Genomic DNA, 19,698 nt, shown 5'->3' with positions numbered 1-19,698 from the left:
CTTCTCCTCCTCCTCTCCTTATTCCTCCTCTTCCTCTTCATACTCCTCCCACCTTAGCTCCTCCTACATATCACCCTTCCTGCTAAAATAAAACTTTTCTCTCAAAATACAGTTAGAGCATAACTATACTATTTTATGTCAGTAAGGTGCAAGATAGACCTAATACCCAGTCCATCATTTTGTTGACTAAGCAGAACCTCTGTCATCTCTCTTAACTAAAAGACTTTGTTCTGAACCTGGCTTTTTTTTTTTCTTGGCTTTAGAATGAATGTCAGCTGAAAACCATCCTCTCAAATCTTTTCTCTCAAAGTAAATAGCCAGGATTGGCTATGATACTATAAGTTTTCAACCCCATCAGAAATCCAGAATGACTGAGTTAACTGAAATTATGAGAAGCACAAAGCATAGCTTCTAAAACTTAGCCAATTTATAGAGACCGCTGAACACCTAGACAGTTCTATACTACAGAACGTTGGAGCATCCGATCTTCAGCCTTCTGGCCCAGGATCATCTGACAGACCTAGTGATGCAGAATTATTAAGGGCTGATTACTCTGTCTAGGCAGATATAATCAGTCGACTATTCTGCAAATGTGTCCTTTTCTGGACAGTAATTTGTCTGTAGATGAAAAGAGGCAATTCTTGCCTAGTGGCTGTCTCACCACAATTGGCATAACTCCAAAGATGCTCAATTTCTTCTCCATCAATTCCACACCTCCAAATCCTTTAAAAACAGCTTCTTCACCAACTGTGACCAAGTATTCAATATGAGCCTAAGGGGCCATTCTATTCAAACCCACACCGGGAATCTCTGTCTTGTCTATAACCTCAGCAGGGGAGTTGGAGAAAGAGATAGAAAAAATAGCTAGAGTTTGCTGGCTTCCAGCATACCCATGAAAATGAATGCATGCATTCATTCACATAAAGATACACACAGATAAATAAAATATTTTCCCAGGTTCATACTTTATTGTGCAAAATGAGCATTACATGATGAGTTGACATCTACTTCTCAGGGTATTAGACTTGACAGATGTGGTCAGACATTCCAGAATTCACATATGTTGTTTTCAGAGGTGAAGTATTTTTGCCCTTACCTTAAAGCATAAGACCAATGTAGCAATACCTCTATATGCTGCCAGTACACACTTCATTCTGCCCACGAGGGCTAAAATGTACTTAATACCAGTGAACTGGAATTGACCATGACTTCCATCTTTGTCCAGGTCATAAGTCTGCAACCAATGTCCTGTAAGAAAACCATCCATCTACTCAGATCAGCTAGCAACGAAATACATTTTAAAAACCAAATTACAGGAGATGACTCAATGATCCATTTAGAGCCAATTTTCATTATAAAGTATGGCACAGACATCATGCGCTTGTTGAAGATAATCCATCATGTTTATGGGGGACTATCTTTAGACTAGAGTCTGTTCTGTGGACAATAAATCTTTTTGAAACATCACAACGAGGCTGGGCATGGTGGCTTTAATGCCAGCACTCAGGAGGCAGAGGAAGATGGTTCTCTGTAGAATTGAAGCCAGCCTGGTTTACATAAAGAGTTCCAGGACAGCCTATGAGAAACTGTCTCTAAAGACAAGGGGGGGGGGTAGGACAAGGAGGAAGGGAGAGAGAGAGAGAGAAAGAGAGAGAGACAGAGAGAGAGACAGAGAGAGAGAAAGAGAGAGAGAGAAATAGAGAGAGAGAAATAGAGAGAGAATTCTATTTCTAATATAGATATTAGAAATAGAATTCTAATATCTATAGTTTTGGAGAAAGGTATGTGTAAACTTTCCACTCAACAATTTTCCTTCTTTAAAATAAGAGAAAAAGTTGATTGGTTGGTATTTTTAATTTATATGTGTATATGTGTGTGTTGGATCCCCTGGAACTAAAGTAACAGTTAGCTTCTATGTAAGTGCTTCTGCAAACACAGAAAGTGTTCTTAGTAGCCGAGCCATCTCTCTGGCCCCTCTTTCTTCTTTTTTGAGATGTTTGCTTATTCTACTTTCCACATATTTTAGAATCAACTGGTGTTCCCGTGAAGTGAACCCCTGCTGAGGAGCTGGGTAAAGTTGATGTTTGATGGATGCAATGTTCGAGTTGAGAAGAACAGGGATTTTGACAGTGTCTTCTAGTCTGTACTGTATGGCAGCTGTTCAATTTACTTGGATCCTCTTGGATTTCTTTTATCAGAGTTTTCTGGTTTTTAAGATATAAATCTAGAATATATTTTACTATTGGACTTATCAAATATCTCATCTGATAATTTTGTAAATGACTTTTAAAATTTTGAGTCCCGCGTTTCTGTTCTGACATATAGAATATTATTTATTTTTATTTTATGTGTATGGGTGGGTGTTTTTTGTTTTTTATTAATCATTCCATTCATTTACATCTCAAATGATATCCCACTTCCCAGTTACCCTTCCACAAGTCCCCCATCCCACAACCTCCCTCTCCTCCCTTCCCTTTGCCTCTATGAGGGTGCCTCCCACCCTCTCCTGCCCCACCCTTCCAGCTTCCCCCTACACTGGGGCATCAAACCTCCACAGGATCCAGAGCCTCCCCTCCCATTGATGTCAGACAAGGCCATTCTCTTTTACCTATGTCTGGAGCTATGAATCCCTCCTGTACACTCCTTGGTTGGTGGTCTAGTCCCTGGGAGCACTGGGTGGTCCAGACAGCTGATGTTGTTCTTCCTATGGGGTTACAATCCCCCTCGGCTCCTCCAGTCCTGCCAGCTCCCCCACCAGGGTCCCTGAGCTCAGTCTGATGGTTGGCTCCAAGCATCCACATCTGTATTGGTCATTTGCTGGCTGAACCTCCCAAGGAGCAGGTGTATGGGTGTTTTGTGTGCACCTATGACTTGTTTACCTGATGTCTGTGAAGGCCAGCAGAGGGCATAAGGTCCCATGGAGCTGGAGTGACAGACAGTTGTAAGTCACCTAGTGAATTCTGGGAACCAAACCCTGGTCCTCTGGAAAAGCCCCCGGTACTCTCTACCACTGAGAGACATCTCTCCAGCCCCACTCCCACTTCTTTTGAATTTTTCTCTAAGCAGAAGAATTTCTGAAGGTGAGTTAAGTTTCAGTGGATATTACCAAATGGCTTTTACAATGTGCTTGTGCCCGTGTACACTTCCTGAGGCGACGTCTATGAGAACAACTCCTCCACATGCCTCTGACACTTGGAATCATTGACATTGCAGTTGCAATTATGCTGGTGAATAATTGCCAAGTTCAGATTTCTAAAATCCAAATGCACTAGCAAAAAGAAAAAAAAATCTGTGAGGTCTATAGATAGCTAATTAAAATCTTCAACCATGAATCTACTGCACAGGTTTACCTAACAGAGAGAGAGAGAGAGAGAGAGAGAGAGAGAGAGAGAGAGAGAGAGAAGTCAGCATCTTCTTCCACAGCTATTGGTCCTTGAGTGGTGGTTCAGCTCTTGGTTCTTCTTAGGCTCATGCTTTCTATGGTGGGTCTCATCTGTACTTCATGTCTAGTCAGCTGCAGTAGCCTTAAGCTCCAGTCCTGCACAGTCATCAAATGTGCTGGGTCAATGTTGGGATTATTACTAGCTACGCCTAAGCATGAACAAAAGCAAAAGCTATACTATTCAAAAAAAAAAATAGACAGGATATGTGTTAACTTGCTACAGAACTGAGTGGCAGAGACCAATAAACATTTCTGACAGCACACAGTTTCTGGGTGTCAGGAACAGGGAGTGGCTTAGCTGTGCTTAGTGGCTTAGCTCTGTCACGTCTCTCTCACGTGATCCCTGTTAAGTTGATGATCTGGTCTGCAGTCACCCAAAACTTTCTTGAACTGATTGTCATCCTGCAAAGTGTCTGTTCTCGGTTGCTTTTCTGTTGCTGTGATGAACACCATGATCCAAAGCAACTCCCGGTGAGGAAAGGGTTAATTTCAGCTCACAGGCCCAGGTCACAATCCATCACTGAGGAAAGTCAGAGCAGAGACATAAGCCCACAGGGAAATGCTGGGTTTGGGCTTACCCACTGGCTCCTACTCAGCTAGCTTTCTTGTACAATCCAGGACCACCTGCCTAGCAACAGTACTGCCCACAGTGAGCTGGACCCTCCCATTCCAATCACCATGGCAGCTTGTCACAGACATGGCCACAGGCCAATTTGATAGACGTAGTTCTTCAGCCAAGGTTCCCCTTTTCCAGGTGACTAGGTTATATTATAACAAAAACAGAACAGTAACCAGTTCACATAGCTGTCAAGGGATGGCAGGAAGCCCTTTTTCTCCCAAATGGACCTCTCCATAAAACTCCTTAGGATTGTCATGACTTAGAAACTATCTTCCCCCAGAGCCAGGAGAGCAGGGCAAGAGCAGGGCAAGGGAACTTTTGTGACCTCACCTTAAGAGCCACATACTTTTGTTTATTGTGTTGACAGTTGAGATGCATCAGCAGTTAAGAGTACCCACTGCTCTTTCAGAGGACCTAGTTTCAGGGGATCCAATACCCTCTTCTGGTCTCAAAGGGTACCAGGAACACACATGGTGCATAGACAGACAGACGTGCAGGCCAAACACCCATACACATAAAATAACAAAGTGATTTTGAAAAGCCACAGTCTGTCATGTCCACATTATCCCCAAGGTTACAAGCTACTCTCATTCAGCGTGATAAAGGACTAGCCAACCTAAAGATGTCATAGGGCACACAATAAAATGTAGCTACTCTTCTCACAGGTCCAAGCCACCCATTTGTCCCTTCAAAGGCAAGCACTCAAAACAATGGTAACTTTTAAAACATGTACTTATTGATTTTTCTTTTTCAGGGTTGTGCCTATGCCACAACATGTATGTAGAGGTGAGGTCAGAAGATGATTTTTGTGAGAGTTGACTCTCTCCTTCCACCATGTGGGTTCCAAGGATCAAACTCGGGTCCTCGGACTTAGCGGCAAGCACCTTCACCCACTGAGCCATCTTGCCAGCTCCCAGTGGTATTTTATAGACACACTCACACCTGCATTTACCCATCAGTGTATCTTTTCACTCCATGTGTTGGAAGTAAGGCTTCCCATGTCAGACACAGTAACTGGCCGTTCTTCTCTTGCCTTAGGCTATTCCTAGTGTGTACGCATTTCACCAAGTCAGTTTGCCCTTCCCACGGGTGAGTGGGTGGAGTACTTCAGGCTGTCTAGTGTAAACAATGCTGCTCTAAATTAACAGATGTTTATATCCTTTTGCACAAGAATAAGAATATCCAAGATAAATTCCTAGAAGTGGACCAGCCAGCAGGAGGACCTGCTTGCTTTTTCCGTGATTCATGTTACCATGTTGTCCTTCTCAAAGGTTGCTTGTAACAACTGGTGCCCCCCCCCCCCCGCCCACCATCCCCCAAGGAAAGACTGAGTCATGTGCTAGGAGCTGAGGAAGCTGAGGAAGTAATTAAAAATACTATATCATCCATCCCTGTTGTTTGGTTGTCTTACGGGTACAGGTGCCCGAGAGGGTGCTCCTGGAGCTTGAGTTACATGTGAGTGTGAACTGCCTGATACGGATGCTGAGGACTGAACTCTGGTCCTAAGGAAGACAGCAAGTGTTCTTAACCACTGAGCCATCTCGACAGCCCTCCTGCCAAATTCTTCCCTCAGCCCTTCTGTACCAGTGGCTCTCAACATTCCTAACACTGTGATCCATTAATAACTTCCTCATGTTGTAGTGACCCATAAACCATAAAATATTCTTGTTGCTACTTCATAACTTTAATTTTGCTTCTGTCACAAATTGTACCATAAGTATCTGTGCTTTCGGATAGTCTTAGGCGACACTTTTGAAAGGGGTATTGGGGGTCATGACCCACAGGTTGAGAACCACTCTTCTATACTGTGTGCTAGTTTGGGGGGTTTTTGTTGTTGTTTTGTTTTGTTTTGTCTCTCGTGCTTCCTTGCCCATGCCTCTAAAATTCCTATTCTTGCCTTAAACATAGCAGGTGGGTTCTTTTAACAGCTAAATACCCAAGGCTAACTCTCCAATGTCAGGATGGTTTTTCTCATGGTTTGGGTCCAAAACAACCCTTATGCTCGTGTATTGGACACTTGGAAATATGCCATGTAGAGAGGTGAGTGCAACTTTGGAAGATTGGAACCTAGTCAGAGGAAGTGGTCACCGGGAGCAGGCAGGTGGGCATGACACTGGAGCAGTAACAGGGAGCTTTCCTATTGAAACAACCACCACAAGACAGACAGACAGACAGACAGACAAACAGAACATAGAGTGGGCTTTTAAAGCATCCGAGCCTACCTCTAGTCACACCCCACCCCCACCACATGCCTCAATCCTTTCTAAATAGTTCCACTAAATACAGAAGAGCATTCACAGATGAGACTGTGGGGGCTATATTTATTCAAACCACCATACTCCCCAAGGCCAGAGGCAGCCTCATTCATCTTCCTCAGAAGCCAGGCAGGGATACAAAGAGCTGCTTCATGTCTGTTAAATGAGTGACCCAGGTGGAACTTTGTGGAGCATGCTATCAAAGACCTCATGGTTTTATTCTGAGCAATTAGGTGTGGCTGGAGCTCTGTGCCTGACGCTCGCTCTGGGGATTATATTTACCTGTGACACCGCCTTCATTCTTCTGGATCATGCTTTGTAAAGCGTTCTTTGTTTTCATTTCTCTTTCTACTTCTCTGGCTTCATTGAGGCCTCAAGGGGAAATCCTGGGAGGATGGGCACAGTAGCCAGATACACACAGGAGAATACACAAAGAAAAGATAAACGCTTCTGCCTCACAAAAGCAAGGGAAGGGACAGCGTGCAGCCTCACAGTTGGATGGGTACAGATGTGGTCTGTCGGCACAGCCTGGGTTTACAGTTTTTCTTGAGGTCTTCTCTTAAAACTCGGTCTCTTTGTTTTCTATTTCTGCTCATGTATAGAAAGGGGGTGGGCAAGTATGAGTGCCTAGGGAAGTCAGATGCCTTGGATCTGGAGTGACAGCAACTCAGCTTGAAGAGAGTGCTGGGAACCAAACCCTGGTCCTTAGCAAGAGCAGTGCTCACTCTTAACCATTGAGTCAGCTCTCCAATCCTAAACTCCATCCTTTCAACCATCACAGCTGAAATCTTTCCAACAGTGCTTCCTCCATTCTCACAACTTTTTTCACCCTACCCATGTGCTAGGAACAAACCCCTGGTCCTTATTCCCTGTGCCTGCCAGGCAAGTGCACTGAGCCACATGGGCCCTAACCCTTGGGTTTGTTTTATTTGTCAAACAATTAGTTACTAAGTTGCCTAGGCTGACCTAGAATGTGCTATCCTCCTGCCTCAGCCTTCCAAGTATTGAGATTAAAGGTATGAGTCATCATACCCACTTTAAAAACAAAAACAAACAAACAAACAAAAACCAAAAAACTGCTTTCCCAGCATTTGCTCTGAACTTTTTATACTAAGACTCTTAAAAACCCAAGCAACAGGGGACTGTTTTGTATCATGTAGGGACGTGACAGGAAGCCCTAACCTGAAGACCCTGTGCTTTTGCCTGCCCAGAAACGAACTGCTCTACCCCAGTCATTAGACCATCAGTGCTCAGACCTGGGTAAGTTACACAGATCCCTACAACTGACTAAAGAAACTCATTATGTAGCCAAGAATCCTCTTTCCTCCGCAATGCCTGGGAGACCCTAGTGGCCTGTGGGTGAAACATTAGCAGCTGCCTTGCCTCTGTAAAACCTGCTTATCCCTGTAGGAAAGGGATGAAAATGGTCTCTTTATTACTATATAGCAGAAAAGTGAGAAACATCTGAGAAGCAAAACAAGTTTCCTGCCCAGTTGTGGAGCCCATGAATAGCTGCAATGCACACCTTTCTGATGTCTGCTTTAAAACCTCACCTTAACCCCTCTTCTCCATGGCAGGCTTGTTTTGGCTCTTGGGCTGCTGCAGACCTTCGGCTAGCAATAAAAATAAATTCATTTAATCTAAATTTAAATTGAGACTAAGTCTCTGCTTTCCCCCAGAGGATTCAAATGCCACAACATTATCCATGAGCTGAGAGTAGCTTCCACATTTTTAAGGGGTTAGAACATGTCTTGGAGTTTTACTGCTGTGAACAGACACCATGACCAAGGCAACTTTTAGAACAACATTGAATTGGGGCTGGCTAATAGGTTCAGAGATTCAGTCCATTACCATCAAGATAGGAATATGGCAGACTCCAGGCAGGCATGGTGCAGGAGCTAAGAGTTCTACATCTTCATCTGGAAGCTGCTAGAAAAATACTGGCTTCCAGGCAGCTAAGATGAAGGTCTTAAGCCCAGTCCCACAGGGACACACCTACTCCAACAGGGCCAGATTTCCTACTAGTGTCACTCCCTGGGCCAAGCATATCAAACCATAACAGAATGAAAATTAAAAAAAAAAAAAAAAAAGAGGCCAGGCAGTGGTGGCACACGCCTTTAATCCCAGCACTTGGGAGGCAGAGGCAGGAGGATTTCTGAGTTCGAGGCCAGCCTGGTCTACAGAGTGAGTTCCAGGACAGCCAGTGCTACATAGAGAAACCCTGTCTCAAAAAAAAAAAAAAAAAAAAAAAAAAAAAAAAAAAAAAAAAAAAACAACAATGCTTCAAAACATGTTAAAATTACAGTAAATTCAGGTATCTGTGTCTGTACTCATTGTTCCCGTGTTACCCACAGCCACTTTCACTCTGCGGTGCTGGTCCCAGAGATCCCTTAGCTAAGCCCCAAATACTTACTGCTTGGCCCTTTATACAGAAAGTTTGCCAAGCTCTGACTTAGATTTACCAATTATTAAATTTTTTGTGTGTGGTTCTGGGATGGCACCCAGGGCCTTGCACAGTGGTGCTCCACCACTAAGACCCTTCTCCAGCTCTCCAAGGAGTAAGATTTTGTTGCTTTTACCTCTAAGTATGTTAGTAGCTATTTTACATTTTTTTCCTGGGCTAGAACCCAGGACCTCTAGCGTGGGATGCAGCCTCTTCAACCCCTGGGCTACATCCCCAGCTCTTCCCTTCTTGAGCCAAACACAGGAAATAGCAGGCTTAGAGTAAGGAGAGACAAGATGATGTAGTGTTAGGCAAATAGTGTTTGGTATTCAACAGGACTGGATAAACATGACAGTGATAATTCCAGGTGTTCTTTCAGATGGGGATTTATTTGCCAAACAACAACAACAAAAACCCAAAAACTTGCTTGGGCCTCCTGATCTTGGGGTTCCCCCACCCCCACCCCGACTCCCTGGTCCCTGTGGTCTGGGAACCAGCTTTTCCCAGAAAGGACATTTTTAGTCAAGGAAGCAGAAAAGGCCTCCAGGAAACTTCATTTTTTCCATAGCTGTGGCTTGGCTGACTCAACTTCTGCCTTTTCCTGAGTCACAAGTTTGTTCTCTTCTTAGGAGAAGGGAGGGAGCCCTCCACTCTGACTTCCCCACCCACAGCCAGCCCCCACTGGGAAAGGGTGGGTAGCTGGATGATCTACTTAAGCTACTACAGGGGATTCCCCACCCTTCCAGGCAGCTGCAGGAGATGCTGGGAGACAGTGGGTACTGAGTTCTAACTGGGCCCTGAATCACCAGTGGAACAAACCTGGAGGAGTTTCCTAATTCTGACATCCACATCTGGTCTTTTAAAGAGTCCCTTCTCCAGGCAGCCCTCACTGCCAGGTACTGTGTTGGATGCCACGATGCCAGCACAAACAAAACTGCTCTGCCCTCGCAGAGACTATCCTCACCCTGGTCACCTCCGTTTCTCCCTGAGAAGTTCCTCCCTGCTAAGGATGGGTGGCCAGACCTTGTCCTAACACTCCAGGAATAGTTACACCCCAGCCTAGGGGATTTCAGACTCAGTCTTTTACCACAGGACAGTGGAAAGTGTGACTACACCTCCAATCAAAAATCCAAGTGGGATGCATCCATGGGTAGGAGAGGTCTAGAGTAAAATCTTAAGAGAGTGGTGGGGCTTGTGGTGGGTGGTAGAATATGAGCCCCATCTAGAGAGGACGGTTTGCTGTGGAGAAATACTTTGTTGAATATGTTCAATCCCAATCCAGGGTTTCTTTCCCAGCTTTGACCATTAATTCCCAACTAAAGGACACATACAACCTTTATATTTATAATAAGCTTTAGTCAACACAAGAGCTAGGCAGACATCTATCCTCTATGCTATATAACATAATATAATATAAATTCCATTATATAATTTGCTATGTTCCGTCTGAGCTGCTCATAACTCCAACTAGCCAGCCCTCATGGAGATGATTTGAAGGTTCTTACCCATGGCATCTTCTCCTTTTTTCCACCTCCTTCCTTCTCCTGGTCGTGGTCTCCTAGACCCTAAACCCAGGAACTCAAAACCACGCCTATCTCTCTTCTGCCCAGCAATTGGCTGTGGGCAGCTTTATTCACCAACCAGGGAGAAGTTGGGGGGCAAGGTTACATGGAGCCACTTGGGTCTGTGCAGTCATCTCTGGAGGTAACCAGGCCTTGTAATCATATTGTAATTCAGCATTACAATATGAGCAAGAGGCCAAACCTCACCAGAAATAGATCAATATTTACAAATCCTTGGTTGACTGACTGTGACTAGGTCTTATGTTGTTGCCCAGGCTGCCCTCACACTCAATTCTCCTGCTTCAGCTTTCTGAGTGCTGAGATCACAGGCATATGCCACCCAGACCCCCCAAATCGTCTGATTAAAGATGAGCTAAAATCATAGCTGAGGATATATATCATTGTTGGGTGGGGCATTTCTCTAGAACATGAGGTCATGAGTTTGAATCCCACTACTGATGGGGCAAGGTGCGGGGACTAAAAATCTCAATTTTTATGCGATTTCTCCCTATCTGAAACGTTCACAGCGGTGCATTTTGTAAATGTTTAAACAAACTTCAAGCCTAAAAGAATAGTTCAATTAAGTGATGGGATAAGGCTGTAGAGGATGGTAGGGATTAAAGGAGAGCTTAGGTAAGGGTCTGCCCCTAACACCAACACCAGAGGGCCACACTATACCTTTCCAAACCCTCTTGTCTTCTCCTGGTTTGGTCTTGCTTGGCCCAGCAGGCACCAGGCTAACCAGAGCTAGTCCCTCTTCAATGTAACCAGTTTGGCAATGCAAACCTACACTATAGACTAATATTAGCCCAACATTCTAGAGACTGAGGCAAGGCTTCTATGAGTTCAGGGATACATATAGAATTTCTGGCCAGCCAGGGATAACAACAATAACAACAAGACAATAATAATAATAATAATAATAATAATAATAATAATAATAATAATAATAATAATAATAAAATAAATGGATGCCGTTGAGAATAGCTGCTTTGTAGCCAAGGAGACCTCTGTGAGGAGGCGAAACTGAAATGACAAAGGAGGGAGAGTGCTAAGGGTGGGAGTGAAACCTAGCGGTTTTTAGGAACCAGGATTGTGTGGGGTCAGGTGAGACAGGAAAGCAGCCTTGGAATTGAGTTCTTAATGTCACCAGCAGTCAGGGAGGGGTACCTGTTCATGTTGGAGCTACACGATGAATACCTGGGGTCCACTAAACTCATCTATTTCCTCCCGTGTGCTTTTGACATTTTCCACTAGGAAAAAATTATAAAGTTGTGTTGGTCTTTAATAAAATGCGTGTCACCGTTGCTGAAAAGAGATAGCCATCATGATAGCAGGGGCATCTGAGGGTCCACCATCCCGTCATGCCTGCTTCCCTCACAGACCGTCCCTCGGACCCGCGCCGACTCAGTCTTGAGTGTGGCTGCCAGGAAAGCTGGCAACCGGACTCCAAGCAGGGATCAGCCCCGAATCCCCACGCACAACCGGCGCTGACCCGTTTACTGTCCAGCGGTTCAACTACGCCCGCGCACATTTCTAAAGAACTCGGGCCGGCTCCGGCCCCGCCTGCGTGCCAGGGCTCCGATTGGTCCAGAGGTCCTCGAAGGGGAGTGACCAGGGAATTGGAACCCGGAGACGTGGGCGGCGCGAGGATTGGCGAGCGCCAGTTCGGTGACCGGTTGTGCAGACGCAAGGGTTCCTACGGGAGGTAAGCAGGCTACGGCGAGGGAGAGCTCTCCCCTTCCGCCCTCCACCATGCCAGGTCTGCAGCTGCGGGTAGAGGTGGCCTCAGGAATCCTCATCTGGGGCTCCACTGGAGCAAAGGGTGCTCGCTGTTTGCTAACTTGTAAAGGCTCCTTGGGGAGGGGTTGACAGCTGGGACTCTAGGGCCACTAAGTCCCAGGGCTGTGTTTGAGCTGCGAGTCGGGGAAGGGTTTTCTGCAGGGTCTCTGCCCTCACTTTATATCATGATGTTCCGGGAATCACGTCTTGGCCAGAGGCGCCTTGGGTTAGGAGGGACGGTTTTCAATAGCCTCCCATTTGGGACCTTGAAGAGTTTAAGTTTGCGATTCTTCATATAGGAAGTTATTGGGGTGGAACAGGGCTTGGACTCCCCTAGGGAAAAACTGGAGTGCAATAGAGAAGTGTCCCCAGGCCTCAGCAAGAGGGAAACGGCAATTCAGACTCACTGCGGAACGTGTGCGCTCGCCCGAGAGGGCGCAGGCCTTGGAATCTGAACACAACCGATACCAGATTCCACCGGGTTAGAGGCCGCGGAGGAGGGGCCATCAGTGCTGGCGTCTAGCTAGATCCCTGCGGTTTTTGTAAGCTGAAGTGCTTCATTTGCTGTGCGTCCTGCTCACGTCAGCCCTCAGAGCTGCCTAGAGTGGCTAGGCCAGTTAGTTGCCTGAGCACTGGGACCTGGCCAGCCCTGTCTCGCCAAGGAAGGAGGGGTTTGGCATTGTGTCCTGAGGATGGGACTGGTCACCCATGCGGTGAGAAAAGACACCAAAGTCAGGCAGTAAGTAGGAAAGACTACACACTGTGGACTTCAAGAACTTCTGATCCTGGGCGTGGTTTTTTTTTGAAGGGGGTGGGGGTGGGGGCGTGATGTTTGGTTTAATAGGGCATACCTTTCAGAAGTTATTGTCTCCTTTTCATCTTGTGAGTTCCCGGGATGGAACCAGGCCACAAACAGCTTTAGCTTTTGAGTTATGTTGCCCAAAAGATTTTGGTTTTTGAGATAAGGTCACATTGTATAGTCCAGACTGACCTAGAACTCTCCAACTTCCTGTTTAATCTTCCCAGATGCTAGATTACAGGAATGCCCCCTGGGCCAAAGTTTTTCTTCCTAATCTCAGAATTTATTTGGAAGCTGGGCCCACTTGCTGAGGTTCTAGGGTGGTGACTGAAGGAGCTTGTGGGGACAGCCATGCTATGTGCTTAACATTGTACCTAGCAAACAGTAGGTGCCGAAAAAGTGGCACCTAAGGGTTCATTTTCCTTATTCTGTTCTCCCGGAGGAAGATTCTAGAAAGTCTCAGTGACTCACTCAACTGGGTGGTGCCACTCCCTTACTACCCTTGTAATAACTCCTGGAATGCTCACACTGGCCTGTGAACCTGCAAAACAGGCCCTGCCTGACACTGTAACCTCACCTCTTACCCCCTGTACCTCACTTCTTCCTGGGTTCAGGGCCCCAGACCTCTCTTAAGGGCTGTACTTCAGTGAGCAAGAGGAGATGAGGGGTTGCATCAGGACAGAGCCCGTGTGGTTGCACAAGGTGTCTTGTGCATTTGCATGTGTAAGGGGCCAGAGAGTAGATACGTTTTATAGATTGTGTTAGCCTGAATGTGATTGTATTTCACTAAGGCTGCATTAAGGAAGGCTGGCAATGGGTCACGTTGGGTCTGGATTTTTAGTTTCTGGTTACAAATCACCTTTTCTCCTTGGCTATCATGTGTTCCTTGGTGATGAGCGTTTGGTTTGCTTCTGCCTCTTGGCTTTAGTAAACACACACAGACGAGTATAGCTATTCCTTCCAGCCCTTCGGAGATAGACCCAGAGTGGGAAAGGTGTATGGTAAATCTATTTTTAATTTTTGGAAGCGTCTTCAGGTTGTCTCCCATCATAGCTATGTCATTTTTTTTTTTTTTCTCGAGATGTAGTTGTTAATTCTGTGAGTGTTTCTATGTCTGTGCACCACACGTATGCAGAGCTCTTGGGACTGGAGTTACTGGTGGCTGTGAGCCACCTGATGTGGGTGTTGAAAACCAAACCTGGGTCCCTTGCGAGTGCATGGAGAGCCACTGAGGCATGTCCCCAGCCTGTGGCTGTGGCACTTGACATTTCCTGCGGCAGCCCACGCTCTTCCCACCTTTCCATTCTGGCACGAACTGGAATTTCTTTGCTAGGAACTTTCCAATGGGTATGGGATCTCCTCCTGTTTTTAGTTGTAGACGGGCTTCTTTAACGGTGTGAAACATCGTGTGCTTTCTGCTTGAGTGACATTCAGTTGTATGTACCGTCCTGGAAATGCTTACTTCAGCCCACCAAGTGTTCGTTACTCCTCTTGGTCCATTTATCCATGGTGTGAGGAGAGCCTGGGCCTTTGGGGTTTTGTTGTTGGTTCTTTTTTTTTTTTTTTAAGATTTATTTTGATTTTTATTCATGTGTCTGTGTGACTGAATGTCACTCACATGTATGGGAATGTCTTGGAGGAATGTGTCAGATCCCCTGGAGCTGGAGTTAACAGGCAGTTGTGAGCCACCCAATGTGGGTACTGGGATCCAAATTCTGGGCCTCAGGAAAAGCAGCAAGTGTGCTGAGCCAGTGCTCCAACCCAAAACCCTGTTTTTCATTCTTTCCCTCTGCTCCTAAGAGTTTCAGTTGACTCTGCTCTCCATAAGTCACTGTGCCTTTGGGCCTCCTGCCCCTGGGCCATTCTGGCCTCCTTACAGTGAAATGTTATCCACGTTGGCCTCCAGCACAGTGCCTGGTGGCCTTGAAGGTAGCATGCAGGCACATTTGGGTTTGTCATATTGTCCCTCAGCCAAGAACTGATGATCATGTGGCAAAACAAAGTTTGAAGCCAAGATCAGCTAACTAAAAATAGTTCCATCAGGTGGTGTGGACGGCACTTGGGCCTAAAGTGGAGGTGAAACGGAACTGAAGAGGTTCAGTGTCTCCCCTGGCTGACTTCTTATCCCCTCCCTTTTTGCCCCCTCCTCCAGATTCCCACAGGCAGTCTCACATAGAGATCCACGGTATGGTGACCTAGAAATCCGTGTGTGTGTGTGTGTGTGTGTGTGTGTGTGTGTGTGTGTGTGTGTGCGCGTGCGCATGTGGTAAGAGGTCAACTCACTCCTATTCCCTTTCAATAGATAAGAGCTGAGTCTCAAAGAGAGGTTTGTGCACATGGCACCTACTGTATGCATGGCACAGTTTTAAGAATTGCTGATCTAGCCATTGGCAAGAAAAAGCTTCTGTTTTGCTGGAGCTAAGGATTGAATGGAAGCAATAGAGGGGACATGTGCAGTGACTGGACAGGAAAATACCAGTTTCTGTGTTGTTCTTGGTGGCACCCATATATATATATGGGTGGTGTCTTAGAGTTTCTATTGATACAGTGAGATACCAAGACCAAAAAGCAAATTGACAAGGGTTTATTCTACTTATACTTCCACATTGCTGTTCAGTCAGTACAGGAACTCAAACAGGGCAGGAATAGAGGCGAGAGCTGATGCAGAGGCCGTGGAGGGGTGCTGATTACTGGTTTGCTCCCCCTGGCCTGCTTGACCTGCTTTTTTTAATAGACCCCCAGGACCACCAGCCCAGGTATAGCATCACCCACAATGGACTGGGCCCTCCTCTGTCAATCATTAATTAAGAAAATGTTTTACGCCGGGCGGTGGTGGCGCACGCCCTTAATCCCAGCACTTGGGAGGCAGAGACAGGCGGATTTCTGAGTTCGAGGCCAGCCTGGTCTACAGAGTGAGTCCCAGGACAGCCAGGGCTACACATAGAAACCCTGTCTCGAAAAACCAAAAAAGAAAAAAAAAAAAAAAAAAGAAAGAAAATGTTTTACAGTAGGATCTTAGGGAGGAATTTTTGCAATTGAGGGTTCCTCCTTTTAGATAATTCAAGCAGCCATAGGAGTAGCCAGCACAGGTGGGTATAAGCAAGTATGAGTGAAAGTGCCCACAGAATCCAGAAGAGGGCACTGGGTTCCCTGGAGCTGGAGTTGAGGAGGTTCGGAGCTGGGAACTGAACGTGGATCCTCTGGAAAAACAGTATAGGCCCCCTAGCTCTTTTTTTTTTTAAGCTGACACTCACAAATTCAGGTATCTTAACTAGCCAACAAACCTCAGGGACCCTCACTGTACCTCCCCGCAGCGGAGTATAATCCTCCGCACACCAGTTGGTTGACATGGGGTCTACTCAGGTTTATAAGCAGGCTCTTGTCCAGACGAGCAATCTCTCCAGCATCGTGACCAAGTCTTGATAAGCATCACAAAGGGAAACAAACAAACAAAGAAAACAAAAAGCAGGGTGGCATCTTGCAGAAGGGGTCACAGATTGTCAGTATTTCAGGTTTCATGGTCATGTGATTTCTGTTGCCACTTAGCTCAGCCATACATGAATGTGCACGGCCATGTTAGAATAAAAATGTATTTATAAAAATGGGCTGTGGGCTGGGCAGTGGTGGTGCATGCCTTTAATCTCAGCACTTGAGAGGCAGGAGGATTTCTGAGTTTGAGGCCAGCCTGGTCTACAGAGTGAGTTCCAGGACAGCCAGGACTACACAGAGAAACCCTGTCTTGAAAAAAAAAAAAACAAAAAAACAAAAAAATGGGCTGTGGGCCAAATTTGACCTCTGGCTAGTTGCCATTGCTGGAAAGAGCTACCTGAGATGAGGTTAATGGAGAATCTTTCTGAAAGACAACTAGGAGCTGAGCTGGTCACAAACCAGGGCCAACATGAATAGCCTTTTTCAGGCGAGGCAAGATGGCACGGTGCAGTGGTGGAGTCTCATGCTGAGACATTCGTGTGTGAGAAAGACGAGGTTCAAGGATGGAGACTAGATTTAGAGTTTGAGCCACTGGGTGGATGATGTTTCTGATGATGGAAAAAACTAAGAGCGGGCCCGGGCAACATAGAGTTTAGTGTTGACTCTAAGAACTTATCTGATTACTGGGTGGGCAAGGGGCTGTCCATACCTAGAGCTTAGTGGAGATGCCAAGTCTAAAGGCTAGGACAAGGAAGTGAGGCACATCTCTGTACCCTTCAGGTCTGAGTATGCTGGCCTTAGAAGGGTGGGATTGGACAGCACAGGCGTCCTAGCTAGCGTGTGGTGTGCTAGGGTTTAGTGCCTAGTACATCAGCAGAGAACCCAAGTGGGCCTTACCTTCCACAGAGGCGGTGGTGTGGCATGAGCTGTATCCCCCCCTCCCCCAACTAACTCCTAGAGTCTGTTTTCATCCTGTAAGGTGGGGGTGGTGGGCAGGGGGTTTTCTGACCTTCCAGGGTTTGTGTAAGGAATGAGATAGCATCATCATTGGCTTAGAGATAGTACATGGATCGCAATAGTGAGCTTCGCCACCCACAACAGATAGTTGGATACCTTGGGCAAATGAGGGGTAGCAGAGTCCGTGATCTGTTTGGATCCCAGACACTGTTCCGTATGTGCACCGTCCGTCTTCCGATTACAGACTGTCCCAGACCAGCTGAGAGGAGCTGGAGGCTCCCTGTTCCAGCTTCCTTGCTCCTCGTGCGTGCCTGAGGTGAGCCCTATTAGCAAGGTCCCTAGGGCTCCTGGGCGTCTTACTTCTTACAGCTAAGTCCGTATGACTGTCTTCCCACTGCCGTCCGCCTTCCACATGCGGCCTGCTAGAGAGTCCCCTTCACCTACCCACCCTCCACCCCACCCCCCACCCCCAATAATTCTTTCCGGGTCAACCTTTGAAACACTTCGGTTTCTGTACCTGGGAGGCTAGTGGGCTTGCTGAAGCACAGTGGAATAATAAATAGGCTTGTCTAGTTTGGTGGGTGAGCGAGCTGGGGGGCGGGTGGGGGGGGCAGTGAGCAGTGTGGTTCTGACTTCATGGGCAAAGCTGATGGCCTTCCTGTCTGCCTCCTACAGCTTAGCTGCTGAGAAGATGGTGGACCACTTGGCAAACACAGAGATCAACAGCCAGCGGATTGCAGCAGTAGAGAGCTGTTTTGGAGCATCGGGGCAGCCGCTGGCCCTGCCGGGCCGCGTGCTCCTAGGCGAGGGTGTGCTGACCAAGGAGTGCCGCAAGAAGGCCAAGCCTCGGATCTTCTTCCTTTTCAACGACATCCTGGTGTACGGCAGCATTGTGCTTAGCAAACGCAAGTACCGCAGCCAGCATATTATTCCCCTGGAAGAGGTAACTCTGGAGCCGCTGCCGGAGACCCTGCAGGCCAAGAACCGCTGGATGATCAAGACAGCCAAGAAGTCCTTTGTGGTGTCCGCAGCCTCCACCACGGAGCGTCAGGAATGGATAAGCCACATCGAAGAGTGTGTGCGGAGGCAGCTGCTGGCCACAGGCCGCCAGCCCACCACGGAACACGCTGCGCCCTGGATCCCCGACAAGGCCACGGACATCTGCATGCGCTGCACGCAGACACGCTTCTCGGCACTCACCCGGCGTCACCACTGCCGCAAATGCGGGTTTGTGGTCTGTGCTGAGTGTTCCAAGGAGCGTTTCCTGTTGCCACGTCTCTCTCCCAAGCCCCTTCGTGTCTGCAGCCTCTGCTACCGAGAGCTGGCCGCCCAGAAGCGGAGGGAGGAGGCCAAGGAGAGTTTTGGGGGCTCTCCACCGCAGCTGTCCCACCTAGGTGGCACTGTCTGTGGTGCATCCAGTGGCGATGACGATGACTCCGATGAGGACAGAGAGGGCAGTGGAGATAGTGACTGGCCCACTCAGGTGGAGTTCTATGCTTCTGGGGTCTCCTGGTCAGCCTTCCATAGTTGACCCTCGCCTGCAGAGTGTTTGCATCAAGCTAGTCCACTGCCGGGAACCCTTTCCTGTGGCAGTGGGCATGTGACAGATGGCTATTCCAGAGCCATTACTAGTGCCTTTCTGCTAGACAGCAGCCTCCTGGGCCCTCTTCTAATTCTCAGATAATTTGCCTTCCATTTCACATGTAGTCCTTTATGACCAGGCTATAGCTGCTGCCCTTTGGAATTAAACCAGACCAGGTGCCCCAGGCATTAAGACTAGGGTTGAAGAGGAAAGACTAGACCAGAATTGGGGGTCCTCTTCACTCTGAAACTCGGGCTTCAGACTCCATTCCCACTTTCAGCCTTTTAACAGGTGCAGCCCATGAGGGCTGAGGCCCGCACATCTGTCAGCATGCAGATACCACCACCTGGCCACTGGGTCCGGCCAAGCCGGACCCTAGATGTACTGTGTGTGCCCTTCAGGCCCAGGTGACCCGTAACCTGAGCCCAGACCAGCCCATCAAGGCCTCTGCCCTGTCACCACCAAATGTCTGGTGCCCATGTGTCCTGTCTCTGACCCATCTCTGTCTGCGGTCAGTAGAATCAGTGTTTTCTCTTAGGACTCTAGATTCAGGGAGGAAAACCCTATCCAGACTGACTTACCAATAAACAAGAATGAAGTACCAAGTCTTTTGGTTGCTAAGTGTACCCTAGCTAAAGACACTGCTCAGTCCAGGGTAGAAACCATGGTGCTGGGGATAACCATCACTGACACTGCTACATTGGACATTCCTGGAAATGTCCCCCACCCAGTGAGACATTCATGCCACCCAGGTGGCTGGCTCCCCAAGAACAGAGCTCCATACTCTTGCTCTGATAGCCTGCCTGCTTACTTGCCTGCCTTCCTTCT

General features: G+C 47.3%; 1 protein-coding gene across 4 annotated transcripts; it reads left to right on the top strand.

The window, feature by feature from the left end:
- The first annotated feature begins 11,938 nt into the window (after nucleotides 1–11,938).
- On the top strand, nucleotides 11,939–19,475 carry Plekhf1 (pleckstrin homology and FYVE domain containing 1). Of its 4 annotated transcripts, none has more exons than XM_034488809.2 (2): nucleotides 11,939–12,029; nucleotides 17,964–19,475. In XM_034488809.2, the coding sequence occupies exon 2, from the start codon at nucleotides 17,980–17,982 to the stop codon at nucleotides 18,817–18,819; it is 840 nt and encodes a 279-aa protein (XP_034344700.1). In that variant the 5' UTR covers nucleotides 11,939–12,029; nucleotides 17,964–17,979; the 3' UTR covers nucleotides 18,820–19,475. The 4 variants fall into 4 exon arrangements, with proteins under 4 accessions (XP_034344700.1, XP_034344716.1, XP_076788575.1 ...); XM_034488825.2 differs by having other exon boundaries at nucleotides 11,999–12,083; XM_076932460.1 differs by lacking the exon at nucleotides 11,939–12,029 and adding an exon at nucleotides 12,706–12,842.
- The last annotated feature ends 223 nt before the right edge of the window (nucleotides 19,476–19,698 follow it).

The sequence above is a fragment of the Arvicanthis niloticus genome, chromosome 1, assembly GCF_011762505.2.
Source record: "Arvicanthis niloticus isolate mArvNil1 chromosome 1, mArvNil1.pat.X, whole genome shotgun sequence".
Taxonomy (NCBI): domain Eukaryota; kingdom Metazoa; phylum Chordata; class Mammalia; order Rodentia; family Muridae; genus Arvicanthis; species Arvicanthis niloticus.
This window is presented reverse-complemented; position numbering and strand designations above follow the sequence as displayed.